This window comes from Phasianus colchicus, chromosome 2, assembly GCF_987193195.1.
Source record: "Phasianus colchicus chromosome 2, bPhaCol1.hap1.1, whole genome shotgun sequence".
NCBI classification, from domain to species: Eukaryota; Metazoa; Chordata; class Aves; order Galliformes; family Phasianidae; genus Phasianus; species Phasianus colchicus.
The window spans coordinates 16799050-16816115 of record NC_143437.1 but is presented as its reverse complement, the minus strand read 5'-3'; the positions used below and the strand labels follow the sequence as shown (position 1 = coordinate 16816115).

Genomic DNA, 17066 nt, shown 5'->3' with positions numbered 1-17066 from the left:
GTTTTTGGCTGTACATCAAGAAAACTGAAAAGTGATTTCAGGAGGTGCTTGAGAATTGTGAATTAAGATCATAATCTTTAAAATCAGAGATTTCAGTGAAAGGTTGTTGCCATCTCCTTGGTTCTTCTGGCACTTGGATCCTGAGCTCCTGCAGTGGGTGGTTGCAGAGCAACCTGGAATGGGGGAGACATGGCCAAGCACAACCTGATGTTCCTGCATGGCTGGGACGGAGAGATGGGAGTGCAAAGTGGAATAAACAACCAGCTTAACAGTGAATGACATGAATACAAGAAATTCTATATGGCAGCAGAAAAAAAAAACAACTGAGAATAGCTGTTTCCACAGAATAGAGCTGCTCACTGAAGTTACAGAACAGCATGACTGCATCCACTTAAGGCAGAAGAGCTCATAGCAAAGAGCCCTGTGCCAGAAAAGTTGGTGAGGCCTTTTGTTCTCTTGTACGTTTATTGTTATAATTGGAAGCCAACTGCATTATTCCTCTCAATACTGGTATACTTAATAAGGATGCAAATTGAGGAAAATCCTCTCCTAATTCCGTTAGCAAAATTAAAAAAGCGAGCATCATGCAGAAGCAAGGCTGCACTGTCTCTGTCCTTTTCATATCAGCTCCCTTCCCTGGCAGGGGAATAACTGACATGACCTCCCTGTCTGTAATGTGCAGACAGCCTGTTGCCTGCAAATGCGTGCCTCAAAATGCAGAGCACTACTGGAGATCTGCATTAGCTTTCACCAAACCTGTCTAGCTGTGAATAAGAAACAGGCCAAGGTCTTATATATGAGGATCAACCTGCTGTTGCTGAATTGGTGGCTGTGCCCGCATTACAAATTGCTTATATCCAGCAGAGCATCTCTTTGTACCACCACGACCAGCAGAACAGGTGTACCCAGCAGCTATGGTGCTACTTGGGCAGCCAGGTGTTCTCAGGTGTCCCATACAGAAGCCAACACATGGTAGGAAATGAAGAGAACTGTTAGCAAGGTGCTAGCACTGCATCGGGAAGAAGATGGGAATGGGTGACAGATTTATGTTTCTGGAGTTGATCTGAGCATCAGTTAAGAGTGACAAAGAATTTCTCCTTGCTGTGCATTATCTTAGAAGTATGGCAAAGGATTGTTCTTCTGATGGGAAGATGGTGGGGGACAGCTTAAGTAATTTTTTTTTTTTTTTTTTTTTTTTCCCCTTCTTTGGAGACATTCAATACCCACCTCAACACTTTCCTGTTCAGCCTGCTCCAGGGAGCCTGCTGTAGCAGGGAGGTAGACTAGATGACCTCCAGAAGTCCCTTCCAACCACTATGATTCTGGGATTACAATTCCTCACCTCCCCTTTCCTTTTGGGAATCAAATTCTCTCCAGTCGTTTTAACCATTATAACGTGCTATTCAAAATAGAAGTGGCAGTTCCAAGACCACTTCATTGTATCAAAGTGAGGAAGCTAGTTTGAGATCTGGGCTGGTACAGCTGGCACACACAGCTCAACAGCAGAGTTCTGGCAGGAGCCTGAGGTGCACTCTGCTGCTGAGGGTTACGCAGCAGAGCCCAGCAGCACGGTTCAGTAGAAATGCTCCAGTTTCAAGTATCCCAAGCACAGGCTTAATTTAAAGCATTAAGCTAACAGAACTAAACAATATGATAATACAGGAGTTTGAAAAGTCTTACTGATTAAGACAGTTGTTTTTAAGTGTTGAGAATGTAGCAGAATTAATGAAAACAAACAGGAAAGCCACTGATGAAAGTTGGTTGCAGCCTGTTTTTGAAAGTTTCTGTTAGCTCTACTGAAAAGGCAGAGTTTTATTTTTTTGCAAAAGATTAAAAATGAGAAAAAAACTCTCATTTTTGATACAAAAGCAGAGCTATCTTGCACGTGGGCTGTCTGCTGTAGATGCTACATAAACACTGTCAAGTCTGTTCAGACCACATGACACAAACCTTCTAATAAAACGGGCACAAAGCACGAGCTGGCATTACAACATGGTGAAGCACTTACAATCAGTCATGAACATACAACTTTTTGGGGTGCACCTGGCACTTTTCATATAGTTAGGGATACCAAAAAGCAAACTCTTCATCAAGCTCACCTTGTGCAGACGGAGCCACAACAAACTCTGTGGAGACAAGAACTGCAAACACCAGCTTTCACTTGTCAAGTTACTGTATACTTCTGTCCACAGTGAGTCCAGGAGGACCGTACAGAGTCAGAATTCACTTCAAGTGCCCTTCCTATACGGAAGGAGAAAAACAAAAAACATGCTGACAGAAGCTCAGCAATACATTTTTAATAGCAGGCCACAGAGGAAAATTCATCAGCTGCTCTCCATGGCAACATCTAGGCTCTGTCACGTTTGCCTGCCTCCACTCTTTCCTCTTCTCCCTCTCCTACTCCACCACTCCTGGTTTCCTTGCCTGGGTTCTGCATGCAGTGCTGCCCATGACAGCTGGCATTTGCCATGAACCACTTTGCCACCAGGTATCTTCAGGTCATTGATTTCCCCCATGACAGCTCGTGGCCACAGCATTACTTACTCATTGTTCATTATGCTTGGCCTGTGAATTTTGGGATTGGGATTTTCAGTTCTAAAAGGTGCTGACTAGGACCAAGCAAACCTGTTACTATTTTAAGCAGCCCATGGGTTCTACTCTTCTCCCCTCTCAAACTGAGAAAGCCACCCATCTGTTCTAGCCCCTTTTCACTGTATGCAGGCTTGCTTTCAAAGTACTAGGCTAAAATACCTTTAATTATAGAAGAAAAGGGGATAATTGCATTGAGCCCTACATTAATTCCAAGGCTGAAATGAATTGCAAGGAGAAGGACTTATTGAATACCACGGACACTCAGTTTACATATCATCTTGCAGGCAACTCCCACATTTCATTGATGCTGCAGCCTCACATTGCAGTCTTGCCACTTCTACTTTCTTTAGACACCAAAAGAAGCCCATCCAGCACCCACTAATGGGGGAAGAACTGCTGCACATGTGGTGATCTCTGTGCCCTGGGCTGAGCACTAACAACAGACCATAGTGGCTACAGGAATGCTTCAGTGCTCCCAGGTCACTTAGTGCTGAGAAGGCCATGGGCACATTGGTTTGAGCAGTCTTTTCTATACAGACAGCTGCAAGTTTTAATAGCTCCCTTTCCCTCATCATGATCCAGAGGGTTACAGATGAAGATTGTAATTGGTGCCACCAATGATGAGAGGCCTCCCCACCTGAAATGATTCCTTACAAACTAGGGTATAAAATGAGTTCAGGCCATTCAGGACCCCCAGATATCTCAAACAGTAGATAATACAGTCACTGTAACACCAAGCAAACTGCAAAACTTATTATTCATTTTGTGCTATTTTTCTGGCCTACCCAAGCAAGCAGCAGCAAATCTCTTTTTCAGCAAATCCACAACATCTGCCTCATACACCTGCCAACGTTGTTTAATGACAGCTAATAATCATTTTACTTAAAAAATTCAAAGGCACATTAGACATGTCCCCACACAGAGCACTCCCCTGGCACAATACAGTTATCTCTCGTCCCCCACAAAAGACACACTCGTTAATTACATCTCCCACCATCGATCCTGCAGCCTTCCTTGTTCCCACAGATACCTCAGATGCCGTTCCTCTCCCTATTCTCCCTCCCTGTACTTGTGCTTACTAGCAGCTGCACACATCCTGGAGCCTTGCTCCAGATCCTCAGTCAAAACATGGGTTGTTTGTTCCCTTTCAGAAACCAGAAAAAAAGCTACTTACCACCCTGTTTCCTCATAGTAATACAAGAGATGATCTTATATAGCTCTCAAGCTTAAGGGGAAAGGAAAATGTATTTCTTCAATCCCTCTCTAGCTTCAACCTTCACACTTTTGTGGGGTAAGGAGCTTGACTAGCAGCAGCTGTGTGTGCTATGCTCATTTGTCTTTCCCTTCTTGGTGGAGTCTACAGCTGCTTCAGAATGGAAGCCCACTTCCTTCTGATATCTCTGCAGCAGCCCAGCTGTGTGCACTTACAGACTGCTAGTTCCAGGCAAGCTGTTTGGCTCATCCAAGTGCTTGCAATGAGCTTTGATGCCCTTTAGCTAAGTTTACAGACTTGCTATGTGGCATGTGATGTCCTTTCTCCACAACCTCCCCTCTGTCCCCACAGTGGTTGTGTCAATGCATGATTCACTTACTACTCAGCATAGGACCCAGAAAACCAGCAATTCATGGATCTTCTGTCTTCCCCTGCTGGTGCAGATATTCATAGGGTGTGTTGTCCTCATTGAGAATTTTCTCCTGATACAGAAAAAGAAAAAAAGAAAAAAAAAATCTTAATGTGCTAGGTGTCTCTGTTCAGCCCTGGCCCTAACTCCAGCCTGCCCACAACCTCAGTTTCTGAGTTATCCTGTTGTTTCCCACCCATGGAACAAAGCAAACCATGTCTGTTAGTGCAGTCAGCTCCTACTCAGAGCTAAATAGAGAAAGCACATGGTTTAGAGTAATGCCAGATTGCACCGGGTTTGGGCTATTTTCTGTTGGGTAGATATGAGAAATGCTTCATATCACTTACTTATCTCATGTTATGCTGGCACGGCTGTAGAGACTTTTAGTTTTCATTTGCTTGCAGCCTTAGCAGTTTGTGTTCACTTGTTACATTCACAGCCTGAGATCTTTTTGGATAGCTTGTTTAACTGGCCAACATAATCCCAGTTACAGATTTCTCACTACGTTTTTAGGTTACAGGCTGTGGGTACCCCTCAACTGGGACAGGGAGGTGAAGGCAGGGTGCCCTAGCTAGTGTGGTTACACAGTATCAGCAGATGCAGCTTCTCTTCCTCCTCTTCAAGAATGTGCTTCCAGTTGGAAACTCTACCATATTTGGAAATGTGGAGCCAAGAGAATTTCTGGAAGGGAAATATGTTTAAGACTTCCTTCTGCCTCATGTTTTGAAGTGAAGCTGAGGCTAGAGAAGTGCATTTTCTCCAGCTTTGGTGCAACATAGGTAAAATGCTTTTCCTCAGAAAGAAACTATGTTGACTAGAAGAAGGCTGCTTCCTTTTTGTATCTGCTGGCTTGTCTCAATTCTTGATTTAAAAATGCCAACCACCTCCCAGATGTTAATTAATCATAACTAGTGAAGAAAATGCATTGGCTCCCATGAGCAGGAAAGTGGTCTGAATGGGAACCCAGAGGGCAAGGCTCCTGAGAAAACCCCAATTGCTGTATCAGTTCTCCCTCCAGACACGGACACCTATCCGCCCTTTTTGCTTTCTTCCTTTTGGAACGGGATTGGATATGATTAGCTTAGTCACTGCTGTAGGTAAGGGACTCATCAGCTAATTCAGCACCTCACTCTAATGATATAAAAATATTAAAAGCTTCACTGGAAGGAATTGAAGCTGTTTCTTAAGAGTTATTGCTCATTTACAACCTTTTTTTGTAACACATCTTGGAAGAGCAAAGGTAAGGTGAGAAGAACGGATTTTCATTTTAAAAACAGAAATGCATTGCCATTTGGCATTATTTAGCATCCTGATGGGAAGACATGAACACCCAGTTCCTGACCCTGCCTCAATCCTGCCCTGTTTAATCCCAGATTGTGCTACACTGTAACTCTGCAGAGAACTGTTTCAGATGCACTGGGGAATATTCCAGTCCTCCTACTTTGAAGAAGCTATGAGAGAAAATTAGGTGGGGAAAGCAGGACAGAGATCTGGGATAATCATGATCATAGAATCATTAAGGTTGGAAAGAGCACTAAGTTAACTTAGTCCACCATGTCCACTAAGCCACGTCACTCAGATCCCACATGGAAGTTGCCAAAGCTAGCGAGCAAACAACAGACCTCTCTGTCAGCAAGTGGCAGGGAGGCTGATGTAACACCCTTTGGGATTAAAGCCATGCCCCCTTTTCTTCTTCCCAGCCCAGCAGTGCTGGGTTGCAGGGCTGCCTCCTACTGTGCCTTGCTGCAATGCTGCGGCATGGCTGCTGTGTGCTGGCTGCAGCACTGAGCGGGTGGGAGGATGAGAGACCAGTGGCAAGAAGGCATGTTGGTTTGGGGAGCTGGTGGGGTTTAGGAGTGTGCTGGAGCTGAAGGCTGCAGAAGATGGTGAGATTAAAAATAAGCTGCGGGCAGCCTTCCTACCATGCTAACTGCCTGTTCTCCTTGTGACCCACTGAGATGACAGCAGCAGCAGAGAGCATCTGTCCTACCATCCTGGCAGGGCAGGACAGTGCTGTTTTGCTCCTAAGCAGAACCTCCTGCTCTGTCTGGCCGCTGCAGTCTGCAGGACTAATGCAAGCTGAGTGTTTCCTGCCATCTGCATCCAAGCCAAGTGACTCCCTCCTTCCCAAAAGTTCAGTAAGGCATCGGTGTACATCAAAGATGAGCTTACTCACTCACATCTCAAAGGTCATTCAATGCTTCTGCTCTTGCAAAGAGAAAAGAGCAAGTTCTTAAAAACCACTGGACATTGTTCTGCAGGGTTTGTAATTCCAAATAATCACCAAAGAAACTTTCAGAGATCTGGGTTATCCAGCACAAACCACACACCTTTGTACCTACCTTGGCAATGCTGTATTTAGACCTAAAAAAATAGAAAGACAATGTATAATGATAGTTGAAATGCATATTTAGATCAGAGAATGCAATCTCCTGACCAGCAGCTCATACGCAATAGGTGTCAGTAGCAGTTTCTTCTGTCCTTTGCAGATGCTGTGTGTTGCTGCAGATTGGCTGTGGGTCCTTCAGGCCTCCCCAAACTGTACTTTCAGCTATCCATGGAAACAGAACATTAGCTGCAAATAAATGCTCAGGCTCATCCAATGGGCTAAATGCAGGGAAAATCTTTGTAATTTCTGGTGTGTTCTCCTTCTCCCCAGCTTTTACTTTCATACATGCATTATTATTCATTTGAATTGTTTTAGGAAATCTTGGGGGTGTGTGGAAGTTTTGGAAGTTTGGCTCCGGAGGGTCTGCAGCACTCAGTGCTGAACATCAGTTTAGCCTTTTCCACTCTGTTAAAACACTCCCAGGTATCAGTGTGTGTCTCAGGGGAGCGTTATGCAGTGCCTCAGCAGCACCTTTTTTAAGGTATGCTCCTTCTGGAGAGGTATTCAGGAGAACACCTCAGACTGAATTTTCATGGACATGTTGGAGACATACTGCTTTGTGCAGGCAGTAGTGCTGTAAGTCTGGGTAGAAATTTCCCTTTTAAAGCTTCTGTGGAGAAAATATGTGCCTCCATTTGTCCTCTTGTATAGTGTTTGCAGATCCACTACAGAAATGTAGAGCAAGATGCTCTGAAAAGTGGGTTTAGAGGAAGAAATCTCCAGGCATCCCTACAGACTGGAAGGAGCAGTCCTTGAGAGCAGCCCTGTGGAGAAGGACCTGGGGGTCTTGATAGATGAAAAACTTAACATGAGCCAGCAGTGTGCCCTTGTGGCTCGGAAGGCAAATGGGATCCTGGGCTCCATCAAAAGAGGGGTGGCCAGCAGGGACAGAGAGGTGATTGTTCCCCTCTACTCTGCTCTTGTGAGGCCCCATCTGGAATACTGCATCCAGGTCTGGAGCCCCCAGTACAAGAAAGACAGGGAGCTGTTGGAGAGGGTCCAGAGGAGCCATGAAGATGATCAGGGGACTGGAGCACCTCCCCTATGAGGACAGGCTGAAAGAGCTGGGTTTGTTCAGCCTGGAGAAAAGAAGGCTGCGGGGTGACCTCATTGCAGCCTTTCAGTACCTAAAGGGAGCCTACAAACAGGAGGGGAATCAACTCTTTGAAAGGGTGAGTTACAGCAGGACAAGGGGAAATGGTTTTAAGCTGAGGGAAGGGAGATTTAGGTTGGATGTCAGGGGGAAATTCTTTACAGAGAGAGTGGTGAGGTGCTGGAACAGGCTGCCCAGGGAGGTTGTGGATGCCCCATCCCTGGAGGTGTTCAAGGCCAGATTGGATGGGGCCCTGGGCAGCCTGGTCTAGCATTAGGTGGGATGGTTGGTGGCCCTGCATGTGGCTGGGGGGTTGGAGATTCATGATCCTTGAGGTCCCTTCCAACCCTGGCAATTCTGTGATTCTGTGAAATCTGGCATGAATCTATAGCTTCACTATGTTTTTTGGCTACTTTCTCCGTAGGAACATTTGTATCAGCTTTCACTGTGCTGTGTGGAGCCCGGACTGACCTCCCTGACAGGCACATATGCTGTGTCTTCTGGCTGAACATTGCTGCTGCATTGATCCAGATCCTGACAGCAATTGTGATGGTCGGCTGGATTATGAGTATATTCTGGGGAATGGACATGGTCATTCTTGCAAGTAAGTACAGTGCAACATCCATTCCATCTGCCTTATGTTGCTAGGACACAACTAATGCCCCTGCAGTCCCCTCACAGCTCTGTAGGGTGCAAGAGCCACAGATTGGGCTCTGCAAGTTGGTGAGAAACTTGTGGGAGTGGTTAGGGACGTTTATACCCAGGCTGCCCTGTTGCTTGTCTGGATGAGAGGCTGCCATCTCACCATGCAGTTTAGCATCTTTTGGTCCTTCCTAAAACATAAAAAATGCAAGAAGGGGTGAGGACTTCAGAGGACTTCAGCACTGCAAGCTCTGTTATCTGGAGTCCTTCCTCTCTGGTTGCATTGGTATATGGTTTTGAACTGGAAAGACCTTCTTCCTTCACGGCCCCCCGGCTGCACGGCTGCACCTCTCCCACAATGTCAGTCTGTAAGAAAAGCCCTGGGGATGCTCTAGGACCTTCCATCTTCCCTAAATTCATTTATCCAAAGGCACTTTTTTATGTCTCATCAAGTTCTTAGGCTGGACTGGACTGCTGAGCTATTCCTGGAAGGAACTCTACTTTGCCCTTTAAGGATATGACACATGAGTCTGGGGGGAGAAGAGTCTTTCATTGAAGTTAGGTCATCCAGCTGGTTAACCACATATTACTACTCGAGAACCGAAACTCTGTCACTTTACCTGCTAAAGACTTTGACTGGTGGATCATTTCCAATCACACAACGGAGAATAGAAGTAGCTACTTCTGAAGGAGAATATCTTAGCATCAGCTTTTGCCATTTTGTTTGAAAGGGCTCCACGTGGTCATCTCTGTTGACCTCTGCTGGAGCAGGAAGGGGGATCTCAGGAAACTCCCAGGATCTGCAAAACAACGAAAGGAGTGGAACTGAAAGGACAGCAGGAGACCAGGCACATCTTCAGCTGCCAAACCCATGGGTTAAGCCCACTTACCAAGCCATCTGCTGCTTTCTGAGCCAGCCTCAGTTTGCAGGCTGAGTTCAGGGAGATCCCCACACAGAGCAAAGTGTTGTAAAAAACTCAAATGCCAGTGAAACAAAAGGCTTTCCTCAGGACACAGGCAGCACTACACTTTGCTTTCCTGTGCAAACCAGCTGCCAGGTTTCATCTCAGACGCACCTGTGTGTCAGGGGGTAGCCTGAGCTACTGCTGAGGATAAAATGTGAATGAGTCCTTTTCAGTGGAATGGCTTTAGGAACCTGCCCAATTTGTGTGTGATCAGGTCATTCAGTGTTTGTACCCACACTTTGCACTGCCGGCAAAACCAGTTTCGCAGTGGCAAGCGCCTGTTTAAAGAGCTGCAGTTAAAACTGTGACTTACCTTTCTCTATAGTCCTGCTTGTGTATGGCACAGCCACAGGTAAGCTGAGCAGAGAGCTGACTTTAAGGAGGCTCCACCTGATTTTCCAGGTTGATTGCCAGGGAAAAAATTACAGCTTCATCTGGTTCCCTCTGCTAGAAGGGCAAGCAGAACCTATGTGCTTCATGAGAACCAGCTCTATATAACCCAACAAGTTGCAGCCCTCAGCAGTTTCTTGCTGCCTCATTAAATAGTTAGATTTTAAGCTTCTTTACAATACAGAGGAAATCATGGATAAGTAAAGCAGCTCTTGGTTAATGGAGGATAAAAAAAAATGTAGTTTTCCAGTCAAAGCAGAAAACAGAAGTGATCTGTTGTGCTCCCTTGAATCAAACAGCATGCCAGGGATGAAGTGAAATGGTTTGGGTTTTTTTGTCTGTTTTCATGTTGAAACAAAAGAAAACAAAACCAAACTCCACCAAAACAGAGTCATTAAAAAATGAAACAAGGTTTCAAGTGCAAGAAATAAGATATTTCATCTAAAAATACTGCTACGCAAAATCGTTTGCTTTGGTTGGGTTTGGTTTGCTTAAAAGGAGAAAAAAAGTTGTTTGTGATTTGTTCTGCACTGGGATAAAGCTATAAACTGTTGAAACTTGAGTCTGCATTTGGCTGGGGAGGAGTTAGAAGATGCTGAAGCAATGCCCACCTCTACTTTTCCTCACCATTAAATGGCTGAGCCCGTGCATCCCCATGATGGGATTTTTGGTGGGCTAAAGCTCAATCTAAGCATGTGATATCCCAGACAAATGTGCTGGAGGGCTTGTGCTCTGGATTTCCATGCAGTGGGGGATCAGTTCCTTTCTGACAGGCTCCAGGCAGAGCCTGTGCTGCAAAGCATGCTTGTGTTGTTGGTTGGCAGAGCGCTGGGCAGCAACCAGGGAGGCTGGTTGCAGTTCTCCCCTTCCTAAGGCTCCCTCATTCTCAGCCACTGAGAGAGGAGTCCTGCTGGAGCCTTGTCCAAGAGGAGAGCATTGAGGATAATGTCATGCTGTCTGTCTTTAATGAGGGAGAAAATGAGAAGAATTATAAGTCAGTCAGGTATACTTCAGTTCCTGGAACAAATAATCAAATGGATGACTTGCATGCATTTAGGAAATAAAAAGAAATAAAGCAAGAGCCTGGTTGTGTCAAGAACAAGCTGTGTCAAACTGGCCTCATTCCCTTCTGTGGCAGAGGAATTCATTTTGTGAATTGAGAAGATGATCAGACAGACATCTTGACTTTCAGGCATGGACATTGTGTCACACAGCACTATTCCAAGCAGGCCAAGAGATGTGGTCTGTGTGAAAGATTTGAGAGCAGTTCTCTGAATACGTTTTTCTTTAATTCATCCTGAAATTGAAGCTACAAAGAGAGATGTTTTGTGGCCCCTCCTGAAACTAGTTCTGCTCAGTATTCTCATTCAGAACTGGATGATGGTGTGGGCAAGCAGCAGGGGCAGGGTTCAGGTGGGACCCTGACAAACTGAAGAAATGGCGTGAAAAACATTACCAGATGGCTTTGGGAAGAGCTCTTTGTTTTACCTGCTATCTGAAAGTAAAGGGAGATGGAAAAGAAGCCCCTAATTCTTTTGCAAAAAAATAATAAGCTGGACTCACCTCCCTGCAGTAACTCACAGATATCTCATGGGCAACAGCAGCACTGTGCCCTTCCTGAGTCCCTTCTGGCTCAGGAGACAGAAGTCAGGGAATATTTGTCCAGGCATTGTTGCACGTCTAATGAACACAGCCCAGAAGTCAAACATGGTCTTTGAAGGAGTGAGAGGGCTCTCACTCCACTTCTGCCCTCTCAGTTAGGTGAGTGAAGGCACTATCACCTGCGGACTCAGATGATGGGGACTCTTGCTGCAGCAACCCTCAGCCTCTCAAAGATTCACAGACATCCAGTAGCAAGAAATTACCTGTGCTCATACTGCCCATTCGTCACTCTTTTGCTAATTGTGTTGTTTAGACCTTGCCATAAGCAGCAGATGATTGCACGGTAACTGCTCTGTACATTTGGCACCCATTGACTTTGGCTGTTACCAAGGCTCATCATCTCCATACAGGGCCCATCCCAGGGTGGGTTCTGCAGTTGCTTTGGTGAAAAAAGAGAATGGAAAGTGTTTGAGAGACTCAGAAGAACAGAGTCCTCAAATGGCTGGTGACCATCTATGAAATGGAGCAAATTCTGAAGGGCAATTGCTTACTTAGATCCTTTTTTTTTTTTTTTAATCTAAATAGAGCTGTACCCCAGACAGTGCCCAAGGTAGGTGGGTGAAATAATGTTTGTTGTGCTTTTCTACCAGATGCTGCAGTGGTAGACTATACTGTAGTTGTTGAATACTAGGTCCAGCCCTAGCCAGCAGTACCCAGCAGTAGCCAGCCAGGCCAAGATAGACAGCACTCACATATGTTGCCTGTGGGTACGAGCAAACTTAGCAGCCAGCCTGGAGATAATCCATCAGGTGTAGTTTTCCTGGCTGTAGGACTATGAACAGTGCATGGCACATGCCATCTTTTAGACCTTTCCTTTTCTATCCAGCCCATGCAATGGCAGTGCCACTGAGGAGAAGCAGTGTCACCTCTTGGCCTCAGAGGAGTTCAGCTTAGGGACAGGAACCTCAAAAACAGAGGAGCATTCCCCTATGCTCTCTAAACAAGAACCCAAAACAAAAACAATCCAATTCAAACACAAAGATCTCAGATAAATAGAGCCTTGAAGAGGTTTTGCCCTGGTCTGAATGTTTGGTTGTAGAGCAGATGTTCTCTGTTCACTCCACAGCCTTGATTTATCCATTCTTTTCTGGTTCTTCATGTGTTTTGGATATATTGTCTACAGTTACATTTCTCCCTCTCTCTTTCTTTCATGTTCCTTTGCCTCCTTTTGTTCACCATCAAAGTTTCACAAGGTAAGTTTGTTTCTGTTCCTCCTCCTCAGCCTTGAACCCCAGGGCAGCAGCAGCACCTGTCTGGGAGGAGGAGATCAGGCCTGGCTGGGGCAGGTGCTGCTCGATCCCAGCTGACATCCAGCTGTGTCTGTGTGTCTGTCTCTGTCTGTCCTGTGGCTGTCCCAGTGGATGTGGGGACAGCAACCCCATCCTGAGAGCAGGGTGCCCACAAATCCCAGTGCTGTAAGACAAACCCGGATCAAAACATTTTCTGGTGCCTTGAGGACACCGCCAGAGCACACTGCTCTGGTTTCAGAGAACCCTGAGCAGGGGCACAGTCACAGGGAGGTTGTTGGTAAGACAGTTTGTTTGCAGATCGGTTGCCTTTTGCTTCTAAACACAAGTTGGTAATGACTTACAGAAGTGCAGTTTCAAGTAAACGAGGTTACGTTGTTGATTCGGGGCCCAGATGCTGGTGTTGGAGCTGTCTGCTTTACCAAACTGCCTCAACTGTCGCTGCACAGGCGCACTAACAGAGCACTACTTTGCACAAAATAATTGTTACATTATGAGTGCGGTAGCTGTTTTCCCATATAAACTATTTCATAAGACAGATTAGTATTTTCATAACTAAATTTAGCATAGGAGAGCTCATTTAGCTTACTCTGGTCATGTAAAGAGAGAAAAAAGCTCTGCCATTGCAGTTGGCTTCCAACCAGTTGCAAGCCTGAAGGGAATTCTATCATATCTTATTAAAGGCAAGGCTGCACAAACAGCAAGCAGTGGGGCCCTGGCCCCAAGGAGCCATGGTGAATAGGACAGGACACTCGAGCCCTTGCAGGTGTGATTTGTACACACCTTGGTGGTGACGTGCACTGAATTTGCTACTGAAAAGCTCCATTTTCCCCGCTGCTGATGTGCCCTGACCGAAGCACCTCATTCTGCTGGTCTGAAGCAAAGCGAATGGCTAATGAGGCAGCGAGAGACTGTGAAGGACTGAGGTTACTTACTCTGCAGCCACAGGTACCCACAGCACTCTGGAGCCCCTCACAGAAGCAAAGCCGGGCACTGTGCCTGCTGCCAGCGTCTGCAGGGCTGTGTGCTCAGGTGGCTGTGCCCATGGTGAAAAGGGGCAGCACGCCGTCCCCCTTCCCAGCAGCAGGGAGGTGGCAGCCCCTGGTCTCCTCACAGGGGTATCCCAGGCTCCTGGTACAGCTGGCTGCAGGCCACACTGAGGGTCCTCCTTAGGGACTAGCACTAACCATGTTCCCTTCCCCCCCTCCTCACAGGCTCCAAGGAGCAGGGAATCCCACAGCAGCTGTAGTGGCTGAGACAAGTATGTTCAGAGAAACACGGCGAGCGATTTCCTTGGGCAGCTGTGGGCCACGGACCTTCTCATTACCCTTTGTCTCTCTTCTTCCTTTTGTTTTGTGCCTGCCCCCGGTCCACCTGCCTGTCCAGCGGAGCGGCGGTACCGAGCACCCGAGGGAGACTTGCACTGACTGAGCAGCAGAGATGGGGCGAGCGCATCGCACCTTGGGACTGGCCCCAGCGAGCCAGCGATGGGTGGCCAAGGAGGAGGAAGAGGAGGGTGCCAAGAGGAGGAAGGCCCCTGGGCAAGGTGGCACCCAGTCAGGCAGTGGCACCAAGGGGGTGGGAGATGCTTCACTCTGCTGTCCCAGCAGGAAGTGGCCAGAGCTATCCTGCCTCCTGTTTCGCTTGCTGTTAAAGAAAACCAGCTGTGAACATCAAATGCCAAGGAGCTATTAATAGGTACATGTACAGTCTGTAAAAGCAAACAAGTTGTACAATTTTTCCCCTCCAAGAAGCCATTCTTGACTGCTTCGTGGCAACAAAGGGCTCAGCCCAGCCTCCTCTGCTGTGTATTTATGATGCTTGGCGAAGCTATATCATTGCAAACGTCTTGAGAAATGTGTTCTCTGTAAATTGTGTTGTACTGCTGAACTGAATTGGGCTATTCCCTCCTTCAATCCATTGGCAACATGCAAGCACCTGCCCCCACCGGCCCCAGGAGGCTCCTGCTAGCAGTGGGCAGGCACCCCAAGCTGCCAAAAGCTCCTGCTGTAAAGGCTTTTCCTCCCCTGCCCCTGGAAGGGATGTGCTGGCAGTGTCTCTTTGCTTTGAAAACGGATCCCTGCAGTGCAACCCACGGTACCGACTGACACTGCGGCTCTGCTCTGCTACCTGGGGTAAGTGCATGGAGCGTGGGGATCACACATCCTGTGCTGCCTGTGGTCTGAGGCCTGTGGCTTTCAGGCATGTGACTAGCAAGAGAATAAGGTACAAACAAGGAGAAAATGGTTTTATGAAAGAGCCCTCAGGTTAAATGTAAACTGATATTCCACAGGTCCAGCTATTCACAGTAAGCCTCTCCACCTGCAGGCAGCAGTGAAGTGGTTCTTGGGAAGACAGGTGTCAACTGCTGCTGCTTGTTAATCTGGGCCTGGGTGTGCTGAGGAGGAAGGGCAGCACAGCTGTCCCACCTGGATGCTGTGCACAGCAGCAGTGCTTGGGGAATCCATGCCAAATGAATGAGCTGTGAGTTGCGCTGGGAAAGAAGTGACCAGGGAGCAGCCTGCTCTACAGCCAAGAGATAAGTTCCTCAGGATCACCCTGCAGCCAGATAAACCCTTAAGTTGCAAAAGCCCTTCCCAAGGTTTGAAACAGGGGCAGCAAGAAAACAGCCAAGTATCATCCAGGAACAATGTGTTTCAGTGCCCACAAGGATGAATTCATTTGCAGAAGCATATGAATATTCAGTGGCCCACTCCTCTGCTGCAGTAAAAACTGCTCTTTTTGGGAGCGCTGCAGGAGACCAGGAGCAGTTGTGAGGTATGGGAGGAACAAGCTGAGGGCTGGAGTCAGGATAGCTTGAACTTTGCCACTGATATGCTGTGTGTCCCAAGGCTCCTGTCCTTCTTTCACCCCACTCACTGCAGCCCAGCTGGAACAGCAGCAGGGCTGAGACAGTGCTGAAGCCTGAGTTCACATCTCCCTGGGGCATGGCCCCTGGCCTGCAGTTCCCTTCAGCACAGAGGTGAGCAGATCTTATCAAAGGAGAGAAGGCATTTATGGGGTAGAGCTGTAAAATCCCCACCTGCACAGGGGTGAGAACCACAGCTCACACACTGTTGAGAAAAGCAATGCAATGAAAGCACAGCTATAAATACTGCTCTGAAGCTCCCTCTTCTAAGCAGTGTTTTTCATTATTATTTTTTTAGGGCCAGAAGAATCACCCAGCACCTTCATTCCCCCCCTGCTGCGGGAGCACATTGCATCCTGGAAGTCTCACTTGTGCCTGCAGGAGCAAAGCCCCAACCCCCTCCTCACTGGACACGTCAGCTGATGCTTCCACCAGAATATTCCCCTCTGCCTCCCCTACTGCCTCCCTTCATAGTTATAGTGCAGCAAACACGAGAAGGCTATGGCTGTGCTTCTTGTTGATCCCTGCACACAATCCAGCTGCCAACCTGGATTCAAGTGTGTGGCACTGAGCTGGCTCCATATCATCCTTTGCTTTGTAAGAATAAATGTTATAGGTGCAAGTATTACAGCTAAAGAGCAATAGTAACTGATGAAGACTGCAACTGCTTTGCCACCACCAGCCAGCAACAGACTATTTTCTGCTGCTCTTTCCTGATTGTGAAAACCAGGTTTTCCAAAAAGGGCTGCAATGAAACAATTTCAGCCAGGCTGAAATGCTGCTTTACTGCTTGTCGGGAAGCACTGTCAGGTAGAGACCAAACCAAACACTTCTCTGGATTTGTGGTGAGTCATCGTGTAGCTTCACAGCTGAAGCACTGCAATGGGGAGAGCGTGGAAATGTTGATGAATTTGTTGGTGTTGTCAGTTCTGTACTTATCATAGAAAAAGGGCTGTGGAAAATGCTCGCTGTCCTGCCCAAATCCCAAGAAAGCTGCATGTTCCTCCCCATGTGCATCAGCTGCCACACATTTCACTAACGACCTTTTGCTGGACGCTGCTCCTTGGCACAGCCTCTGCGCTGCGGGAGGTGTAACGCAGAGCTCCGCCTCCAGGAAACCCACACAGGAAGATTCACAGGGCCGATACTCTTCAGGGGCAGCTTTGTTCCGTCCTGGTGTTGCATTCTCTCCTTTTCGGGATGACCCACGCACGTGCTCAGCCAGCAGAGCCTCCTCTCACCCTACCGCTGCACAGCACCATGGGGGCATTGCACCGGGCTTTGTCCCACAGATACACTTCTTTTTTGAGCTATTCAGTCTGAACAACACTTTCTACATGTCAACACTGGCACTCAGAATGGCCCAAGAAGAGCCATAAATGCAGACAGACCTAATGTTCCTTCCAGCTTAAAGTGGAGGCTTCTCCCAGGTGCTCAGTGGCAATGCACCCCTGTGATTCCCAGCTGAGGTTTCTCTGTGCGTACACAACTCACTTTCAGACAGTTTGGGGATTAATTTTCCTACCTGGAACGCAGCGTTTCCAGTCTACCTGCATACCATCCCAAGTGACCATGGCACCAGATGAGCTGGGATT

The 17066-nt window shown here is 47.2% G+C and overlaps 1 protein-coding gene across 2 annotated transcripts in view; it reads left to right on the top strand.

Annotated features, from left to right (window-relative positions):
- Positions 1 to 16101, top strand: part of STUM (stum, mechanosensory transduction mediator homolog) — a 36586-nt gene extending 20485 nt beyond the window's left edge. Inside the window, exons 2-4 of one of the 2 annotated variants that reach the window (XM_031596741.2) lie at positions 8121 to 8300; positions 13817 to 14737; positions 15770 to 16101. In XM_031596741.2, coding sequence (XP_031452601.1) covers positions 8121 to 8300; positions 13817 to 13851 — 215 coding nt within the window. In that variant the 3' untranslated portion in view covers positions 13852 to 14737; positions 15770 to 16101. The remainder of the gene's footprint in view (positions 1 to 8120; positions 8301 to 13816; positions 14738 to 15769) is intronic. The other variant, XM_031596725.2, reaches the window with a different exon arrangement.
- Positions 16102 to 17066: the final 965 nt, after the last annotated feature.